This window comes from Heptranchias perlo, chromosome 21 (genome assembly GCF_035084215.1).
Source record: "Heptranchias perlo isolate sHepPer1 chromosome 21, sHepPer1.hap1, whole genome shotgun sequence".
NCBI lineage: Eukaryota > Metazoa > Chordata > Chondrichthyes > Hexanchiformes > Hexanchidae > Heptranchias > Heptranchias perlo.
The window spans coordinates 14298669-14320250 of NC_090345.1; the positions used below are offsets into that span (position 1 = coordinate 14298669).

Sequence of the window (21582 nt, forward strand, 5' to 3'; positions counted from 1 at the left end):
AGATGTGCACGTGTGGACATCAAGCAAAGAAAGAATTGAACTCAACCATGATACCTCCATGGCTGAACAGCCTGCTAAGGCTATCATGGCTCAAATATGAATAATGGTTATTTGGGCGCCGTTCCCAGTGCCCTTAGGGCCATAACACAGCAAGGAGTCAATGCCTTCAGGAGAGAAAGAGAAAAGAAAATTACAAGGAAACAAATGTATAGTTGAAGCAAAAGTAGAGGAGCTTTACTCTTCATCTAACCTATGTTGTACCTGACCTACGAGGGCACCACATGGACACTGTGGAAACTGTTCCATTCATCAGCTGACATTATTTACGTTGACAAGCACAAAATCCGCACAACTCTTTAAAACAGAAGATTAAGCCTGCACTTTCCTACTTCAGCTCTTTGCACTGAAAGTTACTTGAAATTCACCATTCAAAAGAAACCAAGAATAATCTTTTAAACTGAATATAATTACCTATCAAAATGCTCTTTCCACCTTAAAATAAACTGATAAAACAGCAACAAATAAATAGTAAGAAAAAGCTGTTCACCTCACCTCATCCATTTGCCAAAGATTTGGTGTCACTTCCTGCAGTCTCCTCTCATTCCTGATCTTTCTCATTCTCTCTCTCCTACCTTCCCAACTAAGCTGCTTTGTAACTTATTGTACCAGAAATAAGTCAAGACTTCATTTGAAGGAAAACTACTAATGCAGCACTAACTGTACTGGGTGTCAGTCTGCTCTACATGTTCTAAGTTGTATTTCTCAATTTATCTTCTCTTCTCTCCTATTACTTTAACCTTGTGATGTTTTAACCTATGGCCCTGACCTTCTCCTAATTTTCTCAATTAAAACAAACCACATTCCATATGCAAAAGAATTCCTTGTATACTACTATAATTCTTTGTTTTATCATTCTGCTGCTCTCTGTGTCATAAAACCATTCTCAAAAGGCAAGCAGAAGACTTGCTTCCAGGCCACTTGGAACCAGCCTCTAAGAAATGTATAAGAGGAACCAGACTGATTTGCGATCTAATTTTCACATTTTCCCTGTGGAATTCTGCTCCCTAATAAGAAAAGCAAGCGTGTTAAGTCAATACATTTAAAGGATTAATTCCGCCTCAGTTTAAAAGAAAATGTTCTCGATTAGTTCTGGTGAATTCATTAAATCATCAGAATGCCTTCATCAAATCAAGGAGCTAAACGTAAAATATATTAACTATTCAAGTGTTATATAAATTACACGAGATAAAGAGTAATGTTTAAAGATACTTTTATCACTACATCATGCTCAATACTTCAATACAATTACCCTGCTTATTGGAGAACACACATGGCAGCACCTTCCAACGAATGGCCGCTTTCTGCTCAGAAGTGACTCCCTTCCAGTAGCAGCTGCAGATCGAAACACAGCAGAACTAGGACTGTACTCTACCTGTAAAATATTTCAACAGAATAAGGAGGCATGAAGGGGAATCCTGGTGAACAATACAGCTTAAATTAAAAAGCCTTTAGGGCTTAAGAATGTATCATCACCACTAAAATTTCAGAACAGACCTTCTGAACTTTTCTTAAAGGGAAAGTCTAAGGAAGTACTTTTTTGTTAATCGTATTTCCCCAGCAGCTATATATCTCTCACACACACATTTAGAAAAATGTTTTTCCCAATAAGAATCCAAATCTTGCAGCCACTGCCACACCCTTTGTTAGAATTCAATCATCTCTAAGCCAATCTGCTGACATTAGTAATGCATTGTAGAGGCCCTCGGCAATGGGGCCCCATGACTTGGGACACTCTAAGCTCAGCTGGACCTGCCTGGTCCTGGGAAATCACACTACTAGTTGGATACGCCGTATACCCAGCTGGTAACAAAATGGTAGCCCCCAAAGTAATCAAGGGACCATCTGAAAGTTGACATTTTAAAAGAATACCGAGCATTAACTAAATATATTATTTTTAAGTAAACTTTGGAGGAGCACTTTGAACAAAAGGTACTTTCTGTAGACTTTCCTTCCCGTAAAATGTGTTTGCTTTTCATTTTTATTTCAACCGAGGGTCACTTCAACGGTCAAGGATCACCAAGGAAAAGCTTCATCTAGAGACTTACCCATAATCTGAGATGGTGTAAGAGTATTGTTTTACAGTACAGCTCATTACTAAATTTATGTTCGTAAAAACAAAATGTATTCAACATACTATATTAGATTAGTGATTTGAATTATTTTGGGGAAGAGGGAGAAATAAAATATTACTGTGGACCTTGAAATATTCATTTTTCTTGGGGCTCTATAACAAAGTTTTTGTACTGCATTGAAATTCCAATATATTTTACCAATTATACGCATTAGTATAGAGAACAGATAATTTGAACATTTTTTTCCTTTAAATTGGTTGAACAGTTGAGTGTTTGCTTACTAGCTCATCGTTGGAATTCTTCATTCTGTTGCCGGCCTGTGCTCTTGAGTTTGGTAAATAGGCATTGTCTATCACTGAATTAATCAGCACCGGCTCAGCCATGCCCCTTATACACTCGTGCACTGCAAATAAAAAGTACAATACAAATTTCAAAAATGGTAAACCTTCACTATAAAAAATGTGAAAAATTGTTCGGAAAATATTAAACTAACTTCCGTGTATTCTTACACAACTGATTCTTTTGTTACTGATAAAACTTGTTAGTCTTGGCTCAGTGGTAGCACTCTCGCCTCTGAGGCACAAGGTTCAAGTCTCACTCAGAGACTGGAGCTCATGAACTAGGTTGACACTTCAGTGCGGTATTGAGGGAGTGCTGCACTGTTAGCGATACTGTCTTTCGGATGAGACGTTATACCTGGCCAATGTAGGAAATATGGCAGCCAATTTGCGGACAGCAAGGTCCCACAAACAGAAATGCAATAAATGACCAGATAATCTGATTTTAGTGATGTTGGTTGAGGGATAAATGTTGGCCAGGACACCGGGGAGAAGTCCCCTACTCTTCTTCGAATAGTGCCATGGGATCTTTTATATCCACTTGAGGCGGCAGACGGGGCCCTCGGTTCACCGTGTCATCTGAAAGATGGCACCTCTGACAGTATAGCACTCCCTCAGTACTAGATCAGAGTGTCAGCCTAGGTTTTATGCTCATGTCTCTGGAGTGGAACTTGAATCTCAACCTTCTGACTCAGAGGCGAGAGTGCTACCAGCTGAACCACAGCTGACACTCAACACTCACTCTGTAAATTGCAGTAAGCAGAGATTTGTTGCAACTGTATGAATTAAAATACTCTGACCGCATGGAAGGCGTGAAAGCCAGGCTCTCTGACCTTTCCTGTCATAACTGTACATTATTCAATTAAAGTATCATAGTAAACTTATGAGCGGTGTAGGATGGCAACTGTACATGCACTTTATAAACCAGAATAGACGTTACACTGTGCTGTACAATTAAGCATGGTTCACTTAATCAGAGATTTCTGTTCAAGTTGAAAATTGATTTTCATTAAGGGTTTGATTCTTTATACACTGAACTGCACTTCAAAAAGACAAGACCCTCCGGACTCTTGACTGAAATCTTGTAAACTTTGTCCACAATACTGGGATGCCAATTTCCAAATTGATAAATAATATAAAGTAATTTTCAAAAGTAGGCATGTAAAAGTTAATGGTATCAAAGCTCATATTTATAGATTGGCTTTCTCCCTTTGTTGGGGGGGGGGGGGGGAGGGAGGGGAGAATAGCTTTGCAATATTAAAAAAAAGGCCAAATTCTCTTGGTGTATCGAACACATTTTCATGAAAAGAATTAAACAAGTGGAATTTTTAAAAACTCAACAAAATAAACTCACCCTCTAATCTAGGAATTTATCCAAAGTGCCCGATCTACCCATTAAGTCCTGATCCAGTCCATCAACATTAATCCACTGCTTTGTTTGTGGACCATACAGATATCAAGTCAACATTTATGGTAACAAAATTACTTATCATATGTTACTTGGAACACAACTGTAACTTTTTTTTAAAAAAGGGCTCCACCAGTGACTAAGTTTGTAATGCAGCGTGTAGCTGAACAATACAATCCAGGAGGTCCCAGGATCAACTCCTGGTCTGTGCTTATTGATCTCTGTAAACAATTTTACAACACCAAGTTATAGTCCAGCAATTTTATTTTAAATTCACAAGCTTTCGGAGGCTACCTCCTTCCTCAGGTGAACGATGTGGATGTGGGCGTCACTGGCGAGGCTGGCATTTATTGCCCATCCCTAATTGCCCTTGAGAAGGTGGTGGTGAGCCGCCTTCTTGAACCGCTGCAGTCCGTGTGGTGAAGGTTCTCCCACAGTGCTGTTAGGAAGGGAGTTCCAGGATTTTGACCCAGCGACAATGAAGGAACGGCGAGATATTTCCAAGTCGGGATGGTGTGTGACTTGGAGGGGAACGTGCAGGTGGTGTTGTTCCCATGTGCCTGCTGCTCTTGTCCTTCTAGGTGGTAGAGGTCGCGGGTTTGGGAGGTGCTGTCGAAGAAGCCTTGGCGAGTTGCTGCAGTGCATCCTGTGGATGGTACACACTGCAGCCACAGTGCGCCGGTGAAGGCAGTGAATGTTTAGGATGGTGGATGGGGTGCCAATCAAGCGGGCTGCTTTGTCGTGGATGGTGTCGAGCTTCTTGAGTGTTGTTGGAGCTGCACTCATTCAGGCAAGTGGAGAGTATTCCATCACACTCCTGACTTGTGCCTCGTAGATGGTGGAAAGACTTTGGGGAGTCAGGAGGTGAGTCACTCGCCGCAGAATACCCAGCCTCTGACCTGCTCTTGTAGCCAAAGGACAAGTTACCTCAACCATGCATCATTGAGCTTCACAGACAAGATAACTTGTCTAAGGGGAAGGTTTAAACTAGAGTGGCAGGGGGATGGGAACCTGAGCGGGGAGTCAGAAGGGAATAAAATTGAGAGCAGCAAGAGAGGGGAAGACCCAGGGGAAATCTACAATACAAATAGTACAAACAGTTGTTCAAGAACAAGTGAGAGGGAAAAGCATAGAGCAGCAGAAAGAAAGTGTACTTTAGGCACGACAGATACAATAAAAACTAGAAGGCGTAAGGCGATTAACCCAGCATCAAAGCTGTGGCAGGGGGTTGGGAACCTGAGCAGGGAGACAGAGGAAAGCGTGTCAGGAAGGGACAGAAGGTATGGAGTAAAAGGTAAAGTGTTAAAAAAGGAAAAAGCAGGAACGAAGTGTCACAAAACATATTTGAAAGTTCTTTATCTGAATGCACGTAGCATTCGTAACAAAATGGACGAGTTAACGGCACAAATAACTACGTATGGGTATGATCTTGTGGCCATTACAGAAACATGGCTGCAGAGTGACAACGACTGGGAATTAAATATGCCAGGGTATTTAACAATCAGGAAGGGGAGGTGGGGTGGCTATGTTAATAAAGGAAGGAATCACTGTAATACAGATAAATGATATTGGGACAAAGGATCAGGATAATGAAACAGTTTGGGTCGAGATAAGGAATAATAAGGGGAAAAAAACACTAGTGGGCGTAGTATATAGGCCTCCTAATAGTTGCAACTCTGCTGGAAGAAGTATTAATCAGGAAATAGTCCGGGCATGTAATAAGGGAACAGCTATAATTATGGGGGATTTTAACTATCATATTAACTGGAAAAATCAAATAGGGCAGGGCAGCCTTGAGGAAGAGTTTATTGAGTGTATTAGGGATAGATTTCTTGAGCAGTATGTAACTGATCCTACAAGGGGGCAAGCAACCTTGGACCTGGTCCTGTGCAATGAGCCAGGATTAATTAATAATGTCCTAGTTAAGGATCCCCTTGGAATGAGTGACCATAACATGGTTACATTCCATATCCAATTAGAGGGTGAGAAGGTTGGTTCTCAAACAAGCGTACTGAGCTTGAATAAAGGAGACTATGATGGTATGAGAGCGGAATTGATTAAAGTGGACTGGGAAAATAGATTAAAGGGTAAGACGGTACATGAGCAGTGGTGTTCATTCAAGGAGTTATTTTACAACTTTCAAAAAATATATATTCCACTGAGGAAAAAAGGGTGTAAAAGAAATGACAGCCATCCGTGGCTAAGTAAAGAAATTAAGGATAGTATCCGACTAAAAACAAGGACATATAAGGTAGCCAAACTTAGTGGGAGGATAGAAGATTGGGAAGTCTTCAAAAGACAGCAAAAAGTAACTAAAGGATTGATTAAGAAAGGGAAGATAGATTATGAAAATAAACTAGCAAAAAATATAAAAACAGATAGCAAGAGTTTCTACAGTTATATAAAAAGAAAAGGGGTGGCTAAGGCAAACGTAGGTCCCTTAGAGGATGAGACCGGGAAATTAATGGTGGGAAACATGGAGATGGCAAAAATGCTGAACAAATATTTTGTTTCAGTCTTTACGGTAGAGGACACTAAGAATATCCCAACACTGGACAAACAGGGGGCTCTCGGGGGGAAGGAGCTAAATACGATTAAAATCACTAAGGAATTGGTACTCAGTAAATTAATGGGACTCAAGGCGGATAAATCCCCTGGACCTGATGGCTTACATCCTAGGGTCTTGAGGGAAGTGGCAGTAGGGATTGTGGATGCTTTGGTAATAATTTTCCAAAATTCTCTGGACTCGGCAAAGGTCCCGGCAGATTGGAAAACTGCTAATGTAACACCCTTATTTAAAAAGGGTAGTAGGCAGAAGGCTGGAAATTATAGACCAGTTAGCCTAACATCTGTGGTGGGTAAAATTTTGGAGTCTATTATTAAGGAGACAGTAGCAGAACATTTGGATAAACATAATTTAATAGGACAAAGTCAGCATGGCTTTACAAAGGGGAAGTCATGTCTGACAAATTTGCTTGAGTTCTTTGAGGACATAACGTACAGGGTGGATAAAGGGGAACCAGTGGACGTAGTGTATTTAGACTTCCAGAAGGCATTCGACAAGGTGCCACATAAAAGATTATTGCTCAAGATAAAGAATCACTGGATTGGGGGTAATATTCTGGCATGGGTGGAGGATTGGTTATCCAACAGGAAGCAGAGAGTTGGGATAAATGGATCATTCTCGGACTGGCAACCAGTATCCAGTGGTGTTCCGCAGGGGTCGGTGCTGGGTCCCCAACTCTTTACGATCTATATTAACGATTTGGAGGAGGGGACCGAGTGTAACATATCAAAGTTTGCAGATGATACAAAGATGGGAGGGAAAGTGGAGAGTGAGGAGGACATAAAAAACCTACGGGGGATATAGACAGGCTGGGTGAGTGGGCAGAGATTTGGCCGATGCAATACAATATTGGAAAATGTGAGGTAATGCACTTTGGCAGGAAAAATCAGAGAGCAAGTTATTATCTTAATGGTGAGAAAATGGAAAGTACTGCAGTGCAAAGGGATCTGGGGGTCCTAGTGCAAAAAAATCAAAAAGTTAGTATGCAGGTGCAGCAGGTGATCAAGAAGGCCAATGGAATGTTGGCTTTTATTGCTAGGGGGATAGAATATAAAAACAGGGAGGTATTGCTGCAGTTATAAAAGGTATTGGTGAGACCGCACCTGGAATACTGCATACAGTTTTGGTGTCCATACTTAAGAAAAGACATACTTGCTCTCGAGGCAGTCCAAAGAAGGTTCACTCGGTTAATCCCGGGGATGAGGGGGCGGACATATGAGGAGAGGTTGAGTAGATTGGGACTCTACTCATTGGAGTTCAGAAGAATGAGAGGCAATCTTATTGAAACATAAAAGACTGTGAAAGGGCTTGATCGGGTGGATGCGGTAAGGATGTTCCCAAGGATGGGTGAAACTAGAACTAGGGGGCATAATCTTAGAATAAGGGACTGCTCTTTCAAAACTGAGATGAGGAGAAACTTCTTCACTCAGAGGGTAGTAGGTCTGTGGAATTTGCTGCCCCAGGAAGCTGTGGAAGCTACATCATTAAATAAATTTAAAACAGAAATAGACAGTTTCCTAGAAGTAAAGGGAATTAGGGGTTACGGGGAGCGGGCAGGAAATTGGACATGAATTTAGATTTGAGGTTAGGATCAGATCAGCCATGATCTTATTGAATGGCGGAGCAGGCTCGAGGGGCCGATTGGCCTACTCCTGCTCCTATTTCTTATGTTCTTATGTTCTTACTCATTTGGTGGCAGTACTGCTGGAATTGACACAAAAATTGCATCAAAAGTTGATCTCGTCAAATCTGTGTCACCAGATCAACCTTCCTGCCTAGGCCTCAAGTGGCTTAGAGCTTAACCAACCAGAGGACAATACATTTCAATGTATATACCACATTAAAAGTAGACAGTGGAATCCAAGACTTAAGTAAAAGTGTTCAAAGTTATTCTGGTACAGAATAGATTAACAAAGAGAATGGAAGAGACAGTCAGGCAAGGAGAAGTAATATGTTTAATATTTCTAAGAGCCTATTTTAATTATATAGAGTTTATATCACTGGAATTGCTCTTGACATTTGAGTTTTATTTGTTATTTAAGGGCTTATTTTAGCATCTGTGTGTGAGTGGAAAAGAATTTATTTTTAAAAAATGGCTAATCCAGGGAGCCTGGAATTCCCTGGACCTGCCAGCAGTCTTGGGTAAACTTAATTAATCTGCATCGCTATCATTACTGAAACATTGCTGTTAGTGTTCCTTGGCTCACTTGGTAGCAATCAGAATCAGAAGGTTGTGGGTTCTCGAGCCCTACTCCAGGACGTGAACACATAATCTAGGCTGGCCCCTCAGAGCAGAACTGAAAGATGACTGCATTGTCAGAAGTGCCGTCTTTTGGATGAAACATTAAACCAAGGCCACATTGTCTATTCCAGTGATTCAGGTGAACGTTAAAAGATTCCACGGCAAGATACGAAGAATGGGGAGTTCTCCCAGTGTACTGGCTAACACTGCTAGCTCAATAAACGCTACCATAAATAGATTAAATGGTTAATTATGTTATTGCTATTTGTAAGACCTTGCTGTGCAAAAAAAAAGTCTGCCAAATTTGCAGTCATAACAACAGACAATGCAATTCAAATTAATTAATTCTATGAGAATCACTTAGGGATGTTTCTGAGACACATATTAAAGTGCCATATAAATACAAGATCTTTCTTTGGATTTAGATCCAAACACAGTATAACACAATGAATGATGGATGGCATTTTCTTCCTTAATTAATTGGAGAGACAGCACTAAGTGGATCACAAATGTTACTTGGCATCTAAATGTATTTTTATACATGCATATTTATGGGACATTTATTGAATTTGAGAATATTTACAGCTATTATTTTAAAAGCGTGGTCAGTTACCTCATTTAGTTATAGAATATTCCAGTTAATTACAGTCATGAATCCTAATACTGTAAATTCAAGTAAATAATTAAAAACTTCCTGAGGATAACCGCTCGTGTGACAAAGAACGAGACAAGTCCTGCCTTAGATAATACAAATCCAAACGCAAGAGGGTTACAAATGCTCAACCTGGCTCCAAATATGAATCTCCGGGTTTATTCTCCCCCAATGGGACTGCGCAGACAAGCATTTGACAGGCTTAATTTCACACTTCATTTACCTGACACAGCCTGGGAGATTGTTTTTTAAAATTTCTCGCTTTGTTCCACTGTTGGACCGATATGTTTATTGGAACTAGTCTACAGACGCTGCCATAGTAGAATTGGCCATCGACCTCAGACCGATCCCGCTTAGCCTCGTAATCTCTGCTAAAATATTACTGCCTCTTGCCCCGTGCAATTCGACTGGGGATCAGGGGATTGGGAAGAGAAACAACATGGGATCTTGAGGCTCAAATCATGTCGAATGTAAGATGGTAGATGTATAATAAAGTCACCTTTGAAAAAAAACCCTCTTTCTTCCTTGACAAGAAAAGGCTCACATTTACATTGCATTTCATTATATCTCAGAAACATCTTAAAGCACTTCACACACAATGAATTACTTTAAAGTGCAGTTGTAACATGGGGAATCTCAGCAGCCATTTTGTACAGACCAAACTCGCACATGCAACAATGAGATGAATGACTGGTTTATCTGTTTTTGCTGGTGTTTGTTGAGGGAGGAATGCCAGCCAGGACATGGGGAGAACTCCATGCTCGTCTTTGAATAGTGCAATGTGACCTACGAGAAGCATTAAAACAGGCATATGTAGCATTAGTTTAATATCTCATCCAAAGAATGGATAGAAATACAAGGCTACGGACTCAGCAGGTCAATGCACTGCACCCCGGGGTCGATACCTAGTCTGTGCTGAGTTAACTGATTTCAGCCAGAGCAGCAGCGGAGACTCTATAGCTGGCATTGGCACATCCCGTCTAGGGAAGGTGAAAGTGAAAAACACGAGTCAGGGTTCCTCTGCCTGCTAACTATTGAACCATGCTGCAAGGTGAGAAAAGCCTGGGCTCAGCTGTGAATCTACCAGCACTCACAAGTCTAGACTCACATGTAAAATATGGCCACTGGAGCAAGTACCGGAGGGGCGCTGGTGACTGTGGGACTACACTGCAGCACACGTTAGCACCTTTAGGATAAAAGGAAAGGGGAGCTGAAAGGGAGAAAATGGAAAAACCTCAAGATTAGAACAATAGATCCTGCCTTATCTGCCAATAGTAGCATCCTACAAACCATCTGGCTTATCACCAAATTTAATTTTTAAGCCAAATATGCTTCCAGATAATTAATAACATAATTGTAAACAGATCTGGTAAAACTGAGCAAACTGTTACAATTATTTTACCCGTGCCATTTTGTTTTTGTTTCAAAGTTACCCGAATGTGAATATTTTAACATAAGTTATCATGAATTTGCTGGACTGCTTTGTAGAACCAACCTGAATTTCTAAGCAGGTCATTACAATAGGTAAAATGATCAAAATAAAATTTATTGATTAACAGGAATACCTATAGTTAAGGGTCAGGTGACTGAATAATTGTTAACCAGACTAGAGCCTTAAAATAAACATTTTACAAACCAGGTCATCTTAACTTCTGAATGACCTGACTACAGTATAAGGGTGGTGGAAGCAGATTCAATAATAACTTTCAAAATGGAATTGGATATATACTTGAAAAGCAAAATTCAGCAGGGCTCTGAGGAAAGAGCAGGGGAGTGGGACTAATTGGATAGCTCTTTCAAAGAGCCAGCACAGGCACAATGGGCCGAATGGTCTCCTCCTATGATTCTATGGCCTACTATATATAGTAACACACTGTGTCATTACTGTAAATAAGGACAAAATCTGCACACACACTTCCTTTTAATAGGTCCCTTTTCGTATAATTTGTGCTCCACTTCAACTAAAAGGACAGCTATTGAAGGGGAAAGTGATGGTCTTGTGCAGTGTAAACACAATCACCAAGAAAACTTCCTCTATGAAAGAGCAAATGTCACTCAAAATGCAGCCATGAAACATTTTTATCGTGTCTTACCAGCCCAATGGAAGCTACATGTCTTATATACCAGCACTGATCAACTTTACAGAGAAAGAGCAAGAGATTGAAAGAATTTCTATCGGTGAGTTTCAATGAACGATATATATTTTGAAATAACTAATTCAATTTTGCTAGGGACATCTGAAAAATTCAATTAAAGAAACCATAATCGCATTTGGCAAGCTTTGAAAGTGACAGGTCTAGATCTTCATCCTTCCCCACTCCTGCAATGCAAAAAATTAAGATTTGCAAGTTAATTTTAAAAAAGAAAACTCTTGCTGAAAAAAATCTTTATCACATTATGTATAGAACACAGATGAAGAGCCTACTGGTAATGGAATAAAGAACTGACTATTGGGCTCAGACACAAATAGGAAAACAATGATGAGTGAAATTCAAGAGGAAAGAAATCAGAGAGCGAGAGATGAGAAAGGCCATACAACACAACCTAGCTCATCCATCCAGAAAGGAATTACAGTCCAATCACAGATCCAAATATTTGTTAAATGATTTCAAGGTTTTAGCCTCTGTTGCCGTACCCAAATACCAATCATTCTTTGTGAAGAACTTCCTGATTTCAATCCTAAATTTGCCTATTTATTAGTCCAAACTTGTGCTGCCTTGTTCTACTGTCATTGGTTAAAATTGAGTCCCATTCCTCTATTATCTTGCATATCTCCATGTTCCCTCCTTTCAATGGTGAAAAAGCCCAAGTTTCTTGTCTTTTCTTATAGCTCAGTCGGATCAGCCTCTTCTCTGCATCACGTCCATCGCATCTTGTTGAGCAGAACGGGACGCAGCTGCCAGGGTATGGTCCAATCAGGGCACTATGCAGTGTAAGCAGGACTGCCTTTGACTTATACTCCACTAACTTGGCTATGTGATTTAACATTCCATTTGCTTTGCTGATTATTGCACATATCAAGTTTTTGGGTTAAGCCAATAAAGCCTTCTCCAACCATTCATTTTAAAATCTGTATGAAATGTATTTCTTCTAATTTTCCTCTGCCCTTCCAGACTCTCTGTGTCATGGAATACTGTTTGATGTATTAAAGTAACCTTTAATTCTGTTATGAAAGTTCAGCAGGACAAAAGCAAATACTTAACTCAGAAAAAGGCACTGAAACTCTTAAAATTCAGGAGTAAAACTCTGCCGTAAATGACACTAAAGGATAGGGCTTGAACCGCAGCCCTTATCTTTGATTCTCCATTCGACAACACTCATTGTTTTAACACTTGATTCCTCCAGGCAGTACAAAGAAAGGCTAACACTCGGGATTTCTGGTTTTCATCTGATTGTTTAAAAAAAAGACCAAAGTTGAAGCACAATGCACTGATAATGCAGTGAATTTGGTGCAACCAAAATAATTAGTAAAATGTAAACACGGAAACTCAAAAAGTGCTTAAGGCTGGTCACCTTATATATGATGGTTTATAAATATCTAATATGTATAGCACACTTTAGAAACTGCTACCAAGTGTCTTGTCTCGTAGCCCACCTCCATTCCACTCTGTGACCAATTTCTTGTAGATGAATAATGTAACCCAGGGTGATGTCCAATGGATTTCCCCCGCACCATCCTTCAGAAGAATGGCCGGGGGGGGGGGGGGATGCAAAAGATTGCCAAGTCTTCCATCCCAACACATGTCCAGGATTATAAACATGTGGTCCTTTTACACTACCCTATGCAGACAAATGGAGGGAGCCTTGTGCTAACAAAACTGGCTCACTTATTGTGACAAAGAGTCTACAATTCGACCATTGTGATAAAAGAGCTGGCTTTAGCAATGTGAGGAGCTGGTATCCAGCATTTCTCTCCTGCAATCTACAGAAGAGCCAAAAAGAAAAGTACCTGTAAACTCACATCTTGCAACTCCATTGCGTCGTGTGCTGGCACACCAGCTCAGCCCTGAACACTGAATAACCAATTTCACAGGGCCATAGGCAAAGACCCTGCAACATTTCTCAGGAAATAGTGCTGGGAACACTAGGAGCCGCACAGGAATAATTCCCATTTTAAACGGTGGCACTGTCCAATTCAATTTGAATTTACTTCTGGATTGCTACACCGATGTCAACATCTGGGAAACTGAGGAATAACGCAAGATTATTAGGAAAAAGATGTGCGCATACACTGGCAAATGTGCATCTGAAGACAAACAGCTGAGTAACTAACTTATGAATAATTTTTTTCCGAAAATCACCAAAGTGGCTGCCTCCCTTATCAGGACAACATCTTCACAGTATATCTGAATGTCTTAAAGGAGAGAGAGGTAGAGAGGCAGAAAGGTTTAGGAGGGGAATTCCAGAGCTTAGGGCCTGAGCAGCTGAAGGCACAGTCGCCAATGGTGGAGCAAAGAAAATCTGGGATGCGCAAGAGGCCAGAATTGGAGGAGCGCAGGAGATCGCCGAGGGTTACAAGGCTGGAGGTGGTTACTGAGATAGGGAGGGGCGAGGACATGGAGGGAATTTGAAAACAAGGATGAGAATTTTAAAATCGAGGCATTGGCGGACTGGGAGCCAATGCAGGTCAGCGAGCACAGGAGCAACGGGACTTGGTGCGAGTTAGGATACGGGCAGCAGAGTTTTGGATGAGCTCAAGATTACGGAGGGTGCAAGGTGGGAGGTCGGCCAGGAGAGCATTAGAATAGTCGAGACTAGAGGTAACAAAAGCATGGATGAGGGTTTCAGCAGCAGATGAGCTGAGGCAAGGGCGGAGATGGGTGATGTTACAGAGGTGGAATTCGGCAGTCTTGATGATACATGAAGAATGGCCTATTGAGAGAAATACCGGAGGTCAGCTGGCACCCTCCAGCACCTACAGGCAAAGGAGGCTGAATAAACATTGTACATTCTTTTTTCAGCATGAATTAAACACAAACAAATGTAACAATCGTTTTATCTTCAAAAAATGAGACAATTTTGCAGGTTCTCAGCCTTAACCAGAAAAGGCAAGGCGAGTAGCAGCCTGTGCAGCCAGCGGTCCGTTGTGCAGTATCTAATCTTTTGCTGACCAGGTAGTTCACGGAAAGAGTTTGCTGCAGACTGCTGCAGGATTTTGACTTTGCTGAATGGACAGAGGCAGTATCAGCTCTGTACAAAGTCACTGCGGGACAGGTTTTTAAAAAAAAAACAGTAATATTATTTTAGCCTTGAATGAATGCAAAATTAAACACGGACACATCACCAATTTTTCAAAACGGGCTAACCGCATATTAACAGTGATACTGTCAGACAACTTCAAATTTGCTTCTAGGTCATGTTACTGTCTCTAAGACTGTTTAATTATTTTCCAATTTTCTAACCTACTCTTCTGACTCAGCTTTGCTGAGGTACGATTCCATGGAGACCAGCCGCCCTCTGCTTGATCACTCAAGAGGGTCGCTATTTATGAACCTAGATATGGAGGTGGTAATCACAGCTGAGCTATATCCCATCCTCACCCAGCGCCCACACACAAAAGCACTTTCTAACATAGTTCATGTCTATCACAGGTAGTAATCGGGAATGGGAACCATTGGCAGATTTTTCGCTCCCTGTCTAGGATGCGCTGAACCCAAATGTAGCATCCCCTACTACCACTTTGGTTGAGGTGACCTCACTCAGTATAGACCAGATTGAACCATAAACCTTATCATTCCACATTAGCTGATGCATACTAACAGAGCCATCGGGGAGTGCAGGGAGACCACTTATGAAGGAATGCCTCACAAAGAATACAGTCATTGGGCTCATCAAGTACTTGTTCAGAAAAGACAGCCTCATGGGTAACTTTAACACAATGGCCTCCCAATCAGGGCTGACAACTTCAAGGCAACCCATCATCAGAGTACACTCAGCCCTTGATCTGCATTCTGGTCACGAAAGCTAATGATATTTTGCACTACTGCCATTAGATTACTGGTGAAGCAAGTTCTGATTAGCTGATACTGTACCATTCAGGAACTCTAGTAAACAAATACAGTAACATTTTATACACCAGAGAAATGTGATGGATCCAAAATCAAAAATGGATCTTTGAAATGCCAGACCTGCTAGTTCTTTATCAGGGCAACAGTGATTAAGAAAGTGTACGTAACTTTTTTTTTGGCAGTGTAGTGGGGTGCTTCTGACTAACCAGACTGGCCAAGACGAGCTGACCACAAGCTTATTTCATAAGCTATTTATAAATGTGTTGGTAACTGGCATTGGTGCAGAACACAAAGCTCATATTGCCAGTTCAAACAATGACTGTTCTGTTCAGTGCACCAGGGATACTCACTAACATTTCACTGAAGGTCACAACCGTGAGGATGGAGTTGGCTAGGACCTCACTCACATACCGTTAAAAACTTGTTTTCTCATTCCCAATTCATGCGCACGTACATATATTCCAAACTGGGAACTCGAAATGCAGACGCTTAGATACATAGTACAGCAGGCTTGCTGAAGACCATGTGAGAGGGGGATGGAGGGACTGGGAGGTGAGTGCACCATATTACAAATAGTATTGCAGTATATCATGGCAATTAGTATTTGGAGTTTCTCCCTCCTGCTCCTGTAAACACTCCAATCACATTACAGGGCTATTTCACCGAGGCGTAGGGGGAAAAAGCGATCAGCCACGCTCTATACAATTTTCAAAGCATTGACAACTTCCATATCATCCCTCTTTATGATACTGAAAAGGAACTTACAAAGTGGGGAAATTGTAAAAATAAAGTTGAATACCCACCATATGCTGGTGCACATGCAAATTTAATTTTAAAATTTCTTCCTCATTTTAGGGGCTTAACAAACTGTGAGAAAGAATTGTAGCACTCCGGCCACCATTCCTGCTGTGGTCACCTGACTCAGCACAGACCAGGGTCAAACCTGGAACCTCCTTGGTCTGAATGGCTCAGCTACTCACTTTCTTAACCAGCCGGCCATTGGAGAACCTATCAAAAGAGTTTTTTTAAACTCAGCGTGCAAACTTCTTCCTATCGTAACATAAAAATTTAAGATTGGAAAGAGAACAAAAAGTTTGAACCGTCAAACCCACCCCCTTCCAAAAGACCATGTATAAAAGTGGCTCTCATAGTCCTGTCTGGGGCCCATTGGTACCCCATCTCTCCTTCACCTGTGGCCCTTGGCAGACTGACTGCTCCATGGGTCTCCATTCACAGCCTCTCTGGCTATGGGAAGTTGACCATGCAGGGATTAGGTACTCAATTTATTTGCTCTTCAGCAAAAGGTGACGCGGGAATGCTATTAGGAGGCAGGCTTATGGTGTATTTAGTATGGATTATAATAGACTCTCCCCATTATCTAATCTCTTGAGTAAAGTGATATCCATAGGCAAAAGTTCTATGAGGAAATTCAGAAGCATTTCACCAATTACCTACGGTGATCGAATGAAACTCCAGGATATCAATCCAATACAATGGTTTCATGTAACCATTTAAATTCCACAAATCACAGACCCATTGTCCCACAGATTGGAATCATAGGGTTCTATGGATTATTTGATCACCTACTTTCATTCTATAATTATTTCTATGACCATCAGTCCCATTTTTTAAAAATCATTTGTTCACCTCTTGAAGGCACCCACTCCCTGCAGGGGTGCAGGTCCACGGGTGCTTCCCTGATACCTCACTCAAGTGTCCATTATTCATGTGTGGACCAGGACAGTGAGTGTCAGCAGGTCAGTCCATCACTGGGGGCAGCACAACTGTCCTCCTCACCCGACAACTACACAAATAGACTTCCGGCTGAGGTTGCTGGATAACAACCACGAGCAGAGAGCTTGGTCTCTTTTCCCCTCTCCAGCCCGGGGTGGGGGGGGCACTGAGGCCAATTGTAGTACCCCTACTGTTACCCCGCCCACCCCAACCACAGAAGAGATCGGTTAACAATGCAAATACGCTGCTAACCAGATATTTATCAAGCTCTTACTTGGCGCAGTTAATCAAAGCAGCCATTATGGAGCACGGGAGGAGGAAATCCGGATCGAACTTCGGGGGGTGAGGGAGTGGTGGGACACTTTAGAAACAATTAAGTAGATTATCTACAGCGGGGAGCTAATGCATTCAAAAGTAAAAGATCTGTCCGCATAAATTTACGACAACATTTTTTCTTCTCAACCCGTGTTACTTTTTATATTTCAAGTTAATCATTCAGCTATAAATAGGTTAACTGCCTCAGCAACTGCAGTGATGCTAAGAATTGGGTCAGGGGGCATGACAGCTTTACTGTAGCTTAACTTGGTGTTGCTCTACCAGTTAATTAAATCAAGATAGAAATCAAAACAAACAAAATTATACCAAAAAAATTGAAATTCCAAAAGTTTAACCCAAAAGGTCTTACTTCTAGGTTATACAAAGGAGTGTAAGATTTAATATTACAGAAGCTCCCCCCTCCCCCCAACCTTGCCCCACTACGAGTGACACAGCCTTTAACCATCATGTCGTCACACTCTCTGGAACTCTTTCCTTAAACCCCTACATCTTTCCACCACTTTCAAAAGCCTCCTACAAACCCACCTCTTCAATCAGTGCTTTGATCACCTACCCGAGCTCGTCTCTCAAATCCTCCTTGGTATCCAGTCCCCTACAAATTTCAGATTTCCAGCTTCCAGCATTTTCTTTTCCCCGTGTGCGGCACTTTGTTACGTCTCACTCCATTAAAGCTACGATACAAACGCAAGTAGCTACAGCTAATGTAAGGTCATCAGAAGACAATGCTCTTTTAAAAAAATTTATATAGAAATGTATTTTAAAACTGCAAACGGGCACATTTACAATGGCTCAGATTTCCAACCTGCGCAGCAAACTATCCAAGCCAACTAAAGGAGTCACTGATACCAAACGTGCGTCAGCACAGACATGCACCAGATTAATTAGATATGACAGTCATTTCTACTTGGAATGCAAACAGGGCGCAGATCTACTGATGAATGAATCTCATTCTCGGTGCCAGCTTACAGTTTGCCGTAGAGATTTCTATTCTCGATGCAAGTCAAATTATTTTCCTGAGGAAAGCAGAGGTAAAGAGGCAGCATCTTCACAAAAGAGCATTCAGGAAACCACTTCATTTCCTTTGGCAAACAATAACGTAAATAATACATTGCACCTCTTACACATGATATCATTGGGATAAGAATGACACACCCAAAAGAAATCCAAGAGTTTTTGACAAACTTTTTCAGGAAGGGAGTACCTGTTTAAAATGTTCCAGATTCTTCACGGGCAACACCACAGATGATTTGTTAGTAATTCATAAAAGTTACACAAGGTGAAGAGAACCACAGTGCATGTGTTCAGACCTCTTTATTTTTCTTAAACTATTTCAACGTTATTTTTTTTTTAAAAACAGCGCAATTCATAAATCCAGACTGGCAAGTCTATTATCCACCGAGGTGCACTTTAGCTGTTATTTAATACTTAACTTTTGTATCTACGTCACTCCTTTTAAAACACACACATACGTGTGTTTGCTAATTTCAACCTGAATGGATTTGGAATCTGTCACTCTCACTCACCATTATCACCACCAACATTTTAATGTCACTAGTTTTACAGTGCTGTTAGTGGGATCTCACTATTACCCTTACTGAAGATCTCTCGTTTGCATTTTCCCTCTTGCTAAGGGTCTGCCTCACACACTGTCCCAGTTACGAGGGTTCATTCCCTCCCCGTTATTGTGGTATCTCCATCTCATTTTCCCCACTGCTGGAGATCTCTCTCATTGCTTCCCCATTACTTACAGTCTCTTATTCTATCCCATTTTCTGAGGATTTTCCATATTACTGCAGGTCTTTATCGTATCCTCACCCTCAATCTCTTCCCTTTTCTGGGGCTCTCTCTCAATCTCCCCTCATTACAGGGTCTCATTCTTCATTTCTGAGGGTCTCATTCTTCATTTCTGAGGGTCTCACTCAATCCCTCGGGGTCTCTCTCTCTCTCTCTCCCTCCCCCTCCCTCAGGGTCTCTCTCTTTCTCTCTCTCCCTCCCTCCCTCCCTCAGGGTCTCTCTCTCTCTCCCTCCCTCAGGGTCTCTCTCTCTCTCTCTCCCTCCCTCCCTCAGGGTCTCTCCCTCCCTCCCTCCCTCAGGGTCTCTCTCTCTCTCTCTCCCTCCCTCAGGGTCTCTCTCTCTCTCTCTCTCTCCCTCCCTCCGGGTCTCTCTCTCTCTCCCCCTCCCTCCCTCAGGGTCTCTCTCTCTCTCCCCCCTCCCTCCCTCAGGGTCTCTCTCTCTCTCCCCCCTCCCTCCCTCAGGGTCTCTCTCTCTCTCCCCCCTCCCTCCCTCAGGGTCTCTCTCTCTCTCCCCCCTCCCTCCCTCAGGGTCTCTCTCTCTCTCCCCCCTCCCTCCCTCAGGGTCTCTCTCTCTCTCCCCCCTCCCTCCCTCAGGGTCTCTCTCTCTCTCCCCCCTCCCTCCCTCAGGGTCTCTCTCTATCTCCCCCTCCCTCCCTCAGGGTCTCTCTCTCTCTCTCCCCCCTCCCTCCCTCAGGGTCTCTCTCTCTCTCCCCCCCCTCCCTCCCTCAGGGTCTCTCTCTCTCTCTCCCCCCTCCCTCCCTCAGGGTCTCTCTCTCTCTCTCCCCCCTCCCTCCCTCAGGGTCTCTCTCTCTCTCCCCCCCCTCCCTCCCTCAGGGTCTCTCTCTCTCTCTCTCCCCCCCCTCCCTCCCTCAGGGTCTCTCTCTCTCTCTCTCCCCCCCCCTCCCTCCCTCAGGGTCTCTCTCTCTCTCTCCCCCCCCTCGCTCCCTCAGGGTCTCTCTCTCTCTCTCTCCGCTCCCTCAGGGTCTCTCTCTCTCTCTCTCCCCCCCCTCCCTCCCTCAGGGTCTCTCTCTCCCCCCTCCCTCCCTCAGGGTCTCTCTCTCACCCCCTCCCTCCCTCAGGGTCTCTCTCTCACCCCCTCCCTCCCTCAGGGTCTCTCTCTCACCCCCTCCCTCCCTCAGGGTCTCTCTCTCACCCCCTCCCTCCCTCAGGGTCTCTCTCTCACCCCCTCCCTCCCTCAGGGTCTCTCTCTCACCCCCTCCCTCCCTCAGGGTCTCTCTCTCACCCCCTCCCTCCCTCAGGGTCTCTCTCTCACCCCCTCCCTCCCTCAGGGTCTCTCTCTCTCTCTCACCCCCTCCCTCCCTCCCTCAGGGTCTCTCTCTCTCTCACCCCCTCCCTCCCTCAGGGTCTCTCTCTCTCTCTCCCCCTCCCTCCCTCAGAGTCTCTCTCTATCTCCCCCTCCCTCCCTCAGGGTCTCTCCCTCGCTCTCTCTCCCCCTCCCTCCCTCAGGGTCTCTCCCTCCCCCCCCTCCCTCCCTCCCTCAGGGTCTCTCTCCCTCCCTCAGGGTCTCTCTCTCTCTCTCCCTCCCTCAGGGTCTCTCTCTCTCTCTCCCTCCCTCCCTCAGGGTCTCTCTCTCTCTCTCTCCCTCCCTCAGGGTCTCTCTCTCTCTCTCCCTCCCTCCCTCAGGGTCTCTCTCTCTCTCTCTCCTCCCTCCCTCAGGGTCTCTCTCTCTCTCTCTCTCCCTCCCTCAGGGTCTCTCTCTCTCTCTCTCTCTCTCTCTCTCCCTCCCTCAGGGTCTCTCTCTCTCTCTCTCTCCCTCCCTCAGGGTCTCTCTCTCTCTCTCTCTCTCTCCCTCCCTCAGGGTCTCTCTCTCTCTCTCTCTCTCCCTCCCTCAGGGTCTCTCTCTCTCTCTCTCCCTCCCTCCCTCAGGGTCTCTCTCTCTCTCTCTCTCCCTCCCTCCCTCAGGGTCTCTCTCTCTCTCTCCCTCCCTCAGGGTCTCTCTCTCTCTCTCTCCCTCCCTCAGGGTCTCTCTCTCTCTCTCTCTCTCCCTCCCTCAGGGTCTCTCTCTCTCTCTCTCTCCCTCCCTCAGGGTCTCTCTCTCTCTCTCTCTCTCCCTCCCTCAGGGTCTCTCTCTCTCTCTCCCTCCCTCAGGGTCTCTCTCTCTCTCTCTCTCTCTCCCTCCCTCAGGGTCTCTCTCTCTCTCTCTCTCCCTCCCTCAGGGTCTCTCTCTCTCTCTCTCTCTCTCTCTCCCTCCCTCAGGGTCTCTCTCTCTCTCTCTCTCTCCCTCCTCAGGGTCTCTCTCTCTCTCTCTCCCTCCCTCAGGGTCTCTCTCTCTCTCTCTCCCTCCCTCAGGGTCTCTCTCTCTCTCTCTCTCCTCCCTCAGGGTCTCTCTCTCTCTCCCTCCCTCAGGGTCTA

At 43.5% G+C, this 21582-nt stretch overlaps 1 protein-coding gene across 6 annotated transcripts in view; it reads right to left on the minus strand.

Annotated features, from left to right (window-relative positions):
- gpam (glycerol-3-phosphate acyltransferase, mitochondrial) overlaps positions 1-21582 on the minus strand; it is a 58916-nt gene that overhangs the window by 35758 nt on the left and 1576 nt on the right. For 3 of the 6 annotated variants that reach the window (XR_010966674.1, XM_068002121.1, XM_068002118.1), the window contains exons 2-3: positions 2414-2535; positions 1310-1432 (exon numbers count right to left, since the gene is read on the minus strand). Coding sequence is in view for 5 of the 6 variants with exons in the window: in XM_068002121.1 (XP_067858222.1) it covers positions 1310-1432; positions 2414-2515 (225 nt within the window). In the remaining variant the exon portion in view is untranslated. Of the gene's footprint in view, positions 1-54; positions 157-1309; positions 1433-2413; positions 2536-17969; positions 18088-18617; positions 19355-21582 lie in introns of those variants that run through there. The other 3 variants (XM_068002119.1, XM_068002120.1, XM_068002122.1) reach the window with 3 other exon arrangements.